At 45.2% G+C, this 10,171-nt stretch overlaps 1 protein-coding gene across 1 annotated transcript; it reads right to left on the minus strand.

The window, feature by feature from the left end:
* Window positions 1–2,045: 2,045 nt before the first annotated feature.
* LOC112078088 (gasdermin-E-like) lies at window positions 2,046–3,937 on the minus strand. Its single transcript, XM_024144429.2, has 4 exons — window positions 3,880–3,937; window positions 3,239–3,461; window positions 2,966–3,039; window positions 2,046–2,590 (listed from the first exon to the last, which is right to left on the minus strand). Exons 1-4 carry the CDS (start codon window positions 3,916–3,918, stop codon window positions 2,363–2,365), a joined length of 564 nt encoding a protein of 187 aa, XP_024000197.1. The 5' UTR covers window positions 3,919–3,937; the 3' UTR covers window positions 2,046–2,362.
* Window positions 3,938–10,171: the final 6,234 nt, after the last annotated feature.

Raw genomic sequence — 10,171 nt, forward strand, 5'->3', positions numbered from 1 at the left:
CTGCCGCAATCACCTCTTGTTTCAGCATGATAAAGCACGGCCTCATATCCCAAGGATCTGTACACAATTCCTGGAAGCTGAAAATGTCCCAGTTCTTCCATGGCCTGCAACCTCACCCAATTCACCCATTAGCAATGTTGGATGCTCTGGGTCAACTGTAGAACGGTGTGTTCCAGTTCCGCGCCAATTTCAAGCAACTTCACCACAGCCATTGAAGAGAGGACACACATTCCACAGGCCACAAATCAACGCCTGATCAACTCTACTTTTAAAGGTACTGTGACCAACAATGATACTCTGTATCCCAGTTGTTGAAATTCATAGAATTATGGTCCTAATGAATTTATTTAGAATTGAACGATTTCCTTATATGAAACTAACTCGGTAAAATCTTTGAAATTGTTTTTATATTTTGTCAGCGTAGTTTTCTGGGGGCATTTTCCCTGAAAAGCCTCGTAGTTGATGTTCGGTCCATAACAGTACCATGTACAGACCCCCTGCTTTTCCTCCAAACTACTCTTTACTTCTTTTCTAAAGCAGTAGAGTCGACCAACTGTCCAATCATTTGCCATTTCTACATTTAAATGTACTGTAGTCATTTAACGACAACTTATCTAGAGTGACCTGAATATATGGCGTGTAACACCAAGTATGGAAAGGAAATCCTAACATGCTGCTCTGCTCCCAAGTGAATTTTCTACGTTTCGACCCTGGGCAGTCTGACAGCAGCGGTGGGCACGTTTTCCAGGAGGTTTGCCTACAACTCCAGTGAGCAGCGTGGCAGCGTTGTCCAGAGGTTTGCCTACAACTCCAGTGAGGCAGGGGCAGCTTGTCCAGGAGGTTTGCCTACAACTCCAGAGCAGCGGTGGGCGCGTTGTCCAAGAGGTTTGCCTCCAACTCCAGTGAGCACGGTGGGCAGCGTTTTCCAGGAGGTTTGCCTACAACTCCGGGAGCAGCGGTGGGCAGCGTTTTTCCAGAGAGGTTTGCCTACACTCCAGTGAGCAGCGGTGGCAGCGTTGTCCGGAGGTTTGCCTAACACTCCAGTGAGCAGCGGTGGCAGCGTGTCCAGAGGAGTTTGCCTCAACCCAGTGAGCAGCGGTGGAGCAGCGTTGTCCAGAGAGGTTTGCCTACAACTCCAGGAAAGGAAAGTACCTGGATGTCTATGTTCTCCAAGTGTTGTAGATGGAGAAACAATCCGTATAATAAAAAATGGTGTAAGTTTAGTATCCTGACCAGAATAAACGAGCAATAAATGAAGACCGTCCTTGTCAACTTACCAATGCAGAAGAAAATCCCATGGAAAAGGGTAACAAACTAATCAAGCTGGTAATTCCACTGAAAAGAGTGACAAGAATCGCACAGTTACAAATATAGAGATGTACACCGATTTTAAGCCGACATTCAAGGATTACCTGTGAATGCTGTTCTCTTGCTAAGCAGGACAATCTGCCTTTAAAACATTATATAATACGTATGGAACGCTGAACTTTTGAAGTTTCGAACTGAAATGCCTTTAATGCCTCCATTCTGGGGAAAGTAGTTTTAGGCCAGGATCCAAGATACGTGTAATGCACTGCTCTATAATAACGTGACTTTTAAAGGTAATTTTACGCTTGATGCACCTTTTGCCSTGAATRCAAATCTCMACAAACAAAAACATGCCTTTAAAAGGATCATTGTCAGCTGTCCAGTGCACTACTCTATAACGCGCCTTGGATTGAATACCGGCTTTTAAAACACTCAACAGTTCTTGGGTRTAGTCTTAATACTGATCCTGTAAGGTTATATCACTCCTATTGGCCATGACAACGTCATCCGGTAATAGTGCCTTCAGAAAGTCTTCACACCCCTTGACTTTTTTTCACATTTTGTTGTTACAACCTGATTTTAAAATGGATTACATTGAGATTCTATGCCACTGATCTACATACAATACCCCATAATGTCACAGTGGAATTGTTTTTCCAAATGTTTACAAAGGAATTAAAAATAACCTGGTTATGGCAAGCCTAAAGTTCAGGAGTAAAATCGCAAGTTGCATGGACTGTGTGCAATAAGTGTTTAATATGATTTTTGAATGACTACCCCACACATACAGTTAACTGTAAGGTCGAGCAGTGAATTTCAAGCACAGGTTCAACAAAGACAAAGGAGGTTTTCCAATGGTTCGCAAAGGGCACCTATTGGTAGATGGGTAGAAAAAGCAGACATTGAATATCCCTTTGAGCATGGTGAAGTTATTCATTACACTTTGGATGGTGTGTCAATACACCCAGTCACAACAAAGATACAGGCGCCCTTCCTAACTCAGTTGCCGGAGAGAAAGGAAACCGCTCCTCCTTCTCTTACTCAGTCTCTCTCCTTACACTAAAGAGGCCAGGCCTTTCACAGTGATACTCATGACTAGAGGAAGGTATCCAGGCTGGTCCTTCATCTCTGTCCTCAGTGTGTYCTCYTCTCTCTTCAGCGTAACTTTAGAGTGACCAAAGAGACTCTCTGTCCTCCCAAACACCTCCTCCTCAGTCAGAACAGCCAGACCTGCATCTCTCAGAGAGAGGGTCTCTCCACTCCCTGCTGCCACATGCTGCACCTGGAGGACAAGCAGCACAGGAATATGATTATATACTGCGATGTCGTGTCTAAGTTGCAATGACAATTTCAAAATGGAGAATGAAGTATTGTAATAATAATTTGGGGGTGTTTATATTTGTCCTGTTACACAAGTGTGTAATGGAAAGCTGTTTGTTGCATATCCCGGCACCCACAGGGAGTGGGGTTACTGGCCCAACGCTCTAACTGCAAGGCTACCTGCCGCCCTTAATCTATTCCAAACAACTATTGGATGAATTGAACCTTTATTTAGCTTAGCCAAGTGGTGAACAGGTCACACAGTACAATATTTCTGAAGAAGTAATCAGACTTTTTTACCAGGCTAAGTGTAACAAAAGGGGAAGTGTGAACGCACCAGGATCTGCAGGGCCTGTAAGACTGGAGGACTGCAACAGGATCCTAACACAGAGAGACCCTCATCTGTCATTCCTGAGAAATAAAGATTCACAGATGGTGTAAAACAGGAAGTGGTTTTCAGGGCATTGTGGGGACTGAGAAAATAAAATGTTCATGRAGTGAGATGCCAGTTTTCCTGATAAATGCAACTGCTAGAGACTGTTSTGATAGTGAACTGAACTGGCACTTAATATTCAACTAGTCAACTAATATTCACTGCTCAGTGTCTCACCATCCATGGCACTGATAATGGGATGAGTGGCACTGAGAAGGGAGGGTGTCTGGCTGGAATCACTGAGRAGGGAGGGTGTCTGGCTGGAATCACTGAGGAGGGAGGGTGTCGGGCTGGAGTCGGAATGCTCTAGAAGGTCCAGTATGGCCTGGACTGTCTGCATCTGAGACGCTTCCTTAACCTCACCCAGGTCAGCTGTCTTACCTGTGCACATCTGGTCCAGCTGTGAGAAGAGACATTTTTAGAAAGAATAGGTGAGATGTGTGGTTTGTTTTTTCCTGATAAACTTAGTTGAATGTACTGACTAAGTCTCTCTGGATAAGAGTGTCTGGTAAATGACTCGTATGGTAACACAAGAGTGAAGGTTAGAGACAAGATATTTAGGATACTATGGTAGACTATAATGATGATAGAGAGGATGTAATGAGAAGTTAGTATGTTCAGCATTTTGAAGGTTAGAGACAAGATATTTAGGATACTATGGTAGACTATAATGATGAGACCGAACGTAATGAGAAGTTAGTATGTTCAGCATTTTCAGAAAGCTGCTGATTCATGTCCAGTAATCCGCTCATAATAAAGTGTGTCTAACTGTAGGACTGTGTGTGTGTTTGGGCCCTGTTTCTGTACGTCTCACTCACCACACTCTCCAGCACACTGACTGCCTCTCTGTCCTCCATGGTTGTCTTGAGGAGCTGGAGCAGATCTTGTTACTCATGGGGGACACCCACCGTGTCCTCACGCATTAGATTATTGGAGGCCCTTGATTTGGAACGATGGTCGTTGTCCATTCCTGGAAGATTTTCCTCTATCTCTACAGAGGAGCTCTGTCAGAGTGACCAATATGGTACTTAGATATGAGTACTACGTCCTCTGTACAAGGCCCTTCTTCTCCCCCTTGATTGTCTCAGCTATCTAGGGAGTTGCCCAGGGGGTTCTTTCCCGAACACGACAGGCGGACCAGACTCTAGCGCAAGACGCTCTTGGTGGTTCCAAACTTCGGTTCCATTCTTAACGAATGATCGCAGAAGGCCACACTGTGTCTCTTGGGACCTTTCAATTTTCGCGGCAAGAAATGTTTTTTGTAGCGCCGCACTCTTCATCTAATTCTCAGGCCATTAAACGATTCCTGTGCCACGACCAAACATAGATATACTCGGAGCTCTAGTGGACCGATTCCTGGGATGGACAATATGTCGGCTTGGTTTTTGGCTCTGACATGTACTGTCAAAGCTCGTGGTAAGAAACTTATATATACAACGCATGTGGTTCCTTTTCCAAAATCACATAAGCGTCGAATCCCAATCTCATTTGTGGATGCTCCTTACGGGCACAGGTGGACTCCGATCAAGTTGTACGATAATATCTTAAGTCACGAATGATTCAGCTTGTTAAAATCAGGAATGCAGACTGAGGGCTCAAATTTTGAGTCTTCAATAGCAACATGAGTCTTTGGAAATAAATTGCGCTAAGCCGCTAAATTAAAGTATGTCACAGTATTTTAACTCTATTAAATTCCACATTTGGCCGAAAAATTCTAAAAAACCGGATTGTTTTCCATCTTTGACATTTTTACTTCAAGAGGCTTAAAGTCCTTTAAACGGCTGTCCTCGGGTATCTGTGGTGCTGATTGATGAGCTGAACATATATATTTAAGTAAATTTTAGCTAATCAAAGGCTGTAACATAACAAAACTGTATGTTGGTTTAAGAAAGATGTGTACCAAATCATGTGGAGAGGGAGAGTGGGTACATAGAGTCTGTCTTCCATACGTATCATGGTCAGTCTTGGTCTAAGGTGAGATGATAGATAACCTATATAGGTGTTTACGCTTTATATGTGCGTAGTTGTTGTTCAGACACAGCAAGATATTAGTCAGGTGGCTGTATGATAAAGACTACTACGGGAGTATCGCGCACATTATCTAGAACTATCTCTAACTGCGGACACCAGTTATGCACTAACCAATTATGACTTATCTAAGAGTTCTTTCAACGGGAGCGCTAAGAAGACCTGCTCCTTGGAGCTGCTTGGTGCTGAGGAACAAATGCTCCGAGTAACGCACCACATGTCAATATAAACTAATGGGACACCATACTGAACAGTTTTACAGGCATAGAGACAACTATTCACGCTGGGCACCACGATGCAATCATCCAACATTATTTTGCAGTGCCTGTCGTGTGAATGGGCAATACTACTATGATTCTTGTATTTTAACTATCACTGACATTTCTAATGCTAGTTCCTCACGATGCCTCATTCGATAATCATAGGACCTTGGAAGCCCCTAGTGTCTGTGTGGCCCTCTTGACTAGCCTGGCTAAATGGAGGATAAGTACATTGAAGCCAATCATCGTTTGTTGCTTAAACTGGAGCAGAGCGCGAACCCGCTCCTCCCTACTCAAGTGTCCTCTGGAGTGGTAGCTGGGGCAGGGCTAGTCTCAGTGTTGGCTGGCCTGATTGAACTCTGACTTCCACATGTGCTGGCATATTTCCATGCCCCCAGTCTTGTGTGTTTGTGTGTGAGGAGGTCACGCGTGGGAGTGTCTCTTTCATAGTTGATAGATAACTGTCTAGCTGTCTAAGGCAGTCTACCGATCACCTGCCCTCGCTGTCTCCTGTCTTTACTCCTCCTGTGACCCACTATGGCACGGCACTTGAAAGTCTCGGAGACCGTCTGATCCAATTCATCAACTGTTGTCACGCATGGCTACAGTTCGATGTATCGTAATACCAACAATTGATTGGAGACAATACATATTGAAAGAGCAATCTAGGCAGCCTCATACTAAAGGAGTAATGTTATTGGAGACAGGGTTTGAAGCTCACTTGCCTGGCGCAACAGGAATATAAGTTGTAAAAGGGGGAGGATGGTAAAGTGATGACTAATTCAGAGAATTTCCAGCCCATGGGAAGTTATCGTGTATATGTTACAATACACAGAAAGTTTGCTGTAGAGTCAATCAGGTTTGGTTCTTGTATATACTAGTGATATCATTGATGGTTTTCTGCAACCCAAGTGGTGTCGCATGCTTCTGTGATTAGATATGAAAGAATGTTTGGTTTCTATGCATATGTAGTTAGATCCTTGAGTGTGAGGTGGATTCCAATCATGAATTTACGTGGTGTAATCAGGGTATAGTACCAGCCGCATGTCTATCCAGCCTAAAGTGTCAAAGGCTTGTCTCTAAATCTCGTTAACCCTGTTTGGAATGCAAGCTTTAAGATCTAGTACGAATCTTGGAAAGGTCCTGATTTTTAATCACCATTGAACGACAACCAAGGCCGAGTCGGTCCCCTCGAGAATACCAACCAAGAAATAGAAGAATGTCATTTTTTCATACATGCTAATAGTAAAAGATGTTATAGGGTAGGGGGGCAGAGACGATGATTTGTCGTGAATCGCTGCTAGGTTAAGAATTCTAGATGCACACGCTAAGCTGTCAGGAATAAAAAAGGACATTAGCCGTAACATACAGTGTATCGTATCCACAGATTAAACATTTCACCCAAGTCATATATCACGCACGCACACATAAACCACACGCGAACCTCTATAACAGATACACAAGTACAGAAGATTGGGTCGCTTGAGCCGGATTAGTATCATGGTAGGGCATATTCCCCACATTTGATATGTTGGTTCCGCAGTCGCTCTCAATTCAGTCTTCACTTTTAAAAACTCCAACAACATTGGTTGCTTAGAGGTAAATCTGACCGGCATGACCTCAGTTGTGTAACTATGATGATTGGGTTGGCGCACCATGTGTGCGCATTACACCCGAAACACTTTCAGTCTGGAGTCTTACACCTTTTTACTGTGGCGGCTGTGGGGTTAAACACAATTGTTCTGTGGGTACTGGCTTCTTACTCTATTGGTATCTCTGAGTTGGCCTCTCTAAGAAACTTTGAGAGGACGAGTAAAGCAGCTCGCCAGCATCAATAAGCGTTGCTCTCCTTGGGCTTCAGGGTGCACCCTTCATGCAATGCCTCTTAGTGCCTTTTTAGCATAATCAAAGCGTGAGTGCTGCTTAGTGGATAAAGCTGGGTGTGTTGGGTCCCACGCAAATTGGTTGTTTCTATGGGGTGGGTGTGTGAGGCAGTCAGCTTGGTCTGCAGTCGTTAGATCTTCGTGGATTCGGGTGGGTTCTGGTGCAGAAGCTGGTGCCGTGCTACAGCCCCGCTGTGGCAGTCCCTCCGCTATCTAGAGAGTTGGACGTCCCCGGGTCCGTTGTAAGCCGTCTGGTAATTGAGCGTGAACTCTCGGCACCTAACGGTCAGATGAGGTGTATCATAGGTGTAGTCAAATAGAGGCGATGTGATCGCAGTAAGGACAGTGTTCAAGCAATAGCGGCGAGCCCTCTCAAATCAACCACTGTGTGCTGCAACACGAGCTCCCTTAGTGGCGCTATGACACGCGGCCTGAAACCTCTCAGCGCCCGCGCAGTGGTAGGCCCATGTTGAGTTGATCTCCCGTTGGCATTCCGGTTTCAGCTCGACTTAGGGACACCAGCTACCGCCGCTTTAATACAGGCAGGCACTGAGCTGAGCTGGGATAGGTGGGTTCAAGCGCATCCTGACCCCCGCGTACATCAACCACCACCATATAGGTCCCCGTGGTAGCACCGTCTCAACAACAGACGAGTAGCACACCACTGCCAGCTGCTCATTTGTAGTTTGTTTCCATAGACTGAGTCCTTCTCCGCAGATTCACCATTTGAGTTGGCGAATTCAATGATTGAGGTTTTAGACAACACAAGTGGTGTCTTTGTAAGAGACTATCCTCAACTGAGTTGAAGTCCCACAGGGTGTGAGTGCCCAGGGGATGAAAGATAGACGTCCGCGGGACCAAAGGTCTCAATTGGTGAGGTAGAAGTCTATCCCCAGTGCAAGGATACACCAAAAGGTCGAGTGGTAAAGAAACTTCACGTCCCCTCACGGCGTCCCAGGATGGTGAGACAGCGTCTCGCCATGCTCGGCTTGGACACAGTGTGTTAAACTGAGGGATTCCCCAGGCTGTGTTCATGAGCGTACATTCCCCTGATCGCAGGTGAGGCCTAGATTTGCTCCGTCCCCATTGGTCTCAGTAGTGTTAGAGACATAGTTCTGTTCGCACCACCAGATATTGAAAGGGCTATTTCCGTTCCAGCAGTTGGTAGAGGGCGTTCGACGTGGTAGACACCAAAAAAACACGTCCCCCGCAAAACGGGCTCATGGTAGACGTCCTCGGTCTAGTGGTAGATACTGACATGTTACATTGTTTGTTCTATTATGTGAAACTCTTCTACATTAGGATACCTTCTCTAAAGCCTTGGTCGACACTGCTCGCAGGCTTGTAGAACTGATATTTCAACACATTTTGATTACATCCATACAGGCTTATTGTTGTTGATTAGTGTCCCAGCCTGGCCTTGTTCTTTGTGTTCCATTTGTGATAAAGGCGTGTGTGTCTGGCAAGCTCAGAAATGTTCTGAACTAGTGGCCGGCTGACGAGCAGGGATGTCCCTGTCCAGGAAAGTGTTTTAACTCGCCAGGCATTGTCTCCATTGTGGCCATGGCTGCCCTGCACTGTGAGCCACAGGTCCAACCAACGCTTGTGTAGAATTGTATTTTGTGTACCAGGATAAGCTTTATATGTGAGACCAAGTTTGCGCTTTTTGTTAGGACATACAACATAGATAGTGTGGTACAGGGGCCTAATGATGTAGCCGTAATCCTAAACGGCTCCGGTATAGGATGGCCTTATGGAAGAATCCTAGAGCTATCTCCTCGAATTGTCTTGTGTTAGGGGCGGCAGGTAGCCTAGTGTGTTAGAGCATTGGGCTGTGATGCCGCACCGTAACCCAAACAAGGTTGCTAGATCGAATCCTGAGCTGACATGGAGAAAATGTTCATTCTATTCGTGGCCCCTGAACACCAGTGAAAAGACCATGTTCCAACCCAAGCTGGTCTCCTAGACCAGTTAACCCTGTTCTAGTGATCACCACACTGTTCCTTAGACCAGGTTTAAGACGCACTGTTCCTAGCCAGAACCTCGACATGTTTAGAGTAACTGCCACTGTTTCCTAGAACCAGTTTAACCCTAGCTGTTCCTAGGCCAGTTAAACCCACTCGCTTCCTATGATTCCGCGTTCTCAAGTCTACCAAACCACTCGTCTTTCCGTTCAGACACCAGTGTAACACACTACTGTTGCTAGCCAAAGTTCCAACCCCCAAACTGTTCCTAGACCAGTTAACCCACTGTTCCTGACAGTTAACCCACTGTTCCTAGACCAGTTAACCCACCTGTTCCTAGACCAGTTAACACCAGCCATGTTCCTAGACCCACTGTTCAGACCAGTTACCACTGTTCCTAGGCCAGTTAACCCACTGTTCCTAGGCCAGTTAACCCACTGTTCCTAGGCCAGTTATACCCACTAGACCAGTTAACACCACTGTTCCTGAGACCAGTTAACCCACTGTTCCTAGACCAGTTACCCCTGTTCCTCCAGTTCCATGTTGCTATCAGTAATTCACAGATATTGGTTAGTTTCTTTAGACAACTTTCTTTGGCCTAGATAAATAAATAATATCGTATATCAACAAAACGAGCTCATAAGGAGGATCATGTGTCTTCATGTAAAAGGTTAAAGGATAGCACTGCCTTGGAGAGATCACTATCTTTTCTCTAACAATTCATTTTTTTAAATAAATTCATACATTATTTATGTCCCATTGTGTTGTGAAATCTCTTGTGATACGGTGGCAGCTGAGTCGAAACTTTCTGCTAGATGCAAAGTGTTTGTTGTTTGTGTGTTGATAGAACTGAAGAAAACTGAGTGGTCATTTCCAGCAGCTTCGTCAGCTCCCGCAAAAGTCTACAAAAAAGTACTACTGTGACCCTGACAGCCAAGCAGCCACACGTTTCCTGGACTCACGGTCTGCTGCCAT

Source organism: Salvelinus sp. IW2-2015, unplaced genomic scaffold, assembly GCF_002910315.2.
Source record: "Salvelinus sp. IW2-2015 unplaced genomic scaffold, ASM291031v2 Un_scaffold5240, whole genome shotgun sequence".
Taxonomy (NCBI): domain Eukaryota; kingdom Metazoa; phylum Chordata; class Actinopteri; order Salmoniformes; family Salmonidae; genus Salvelinus; species Salvelinus sp. IW2-2015.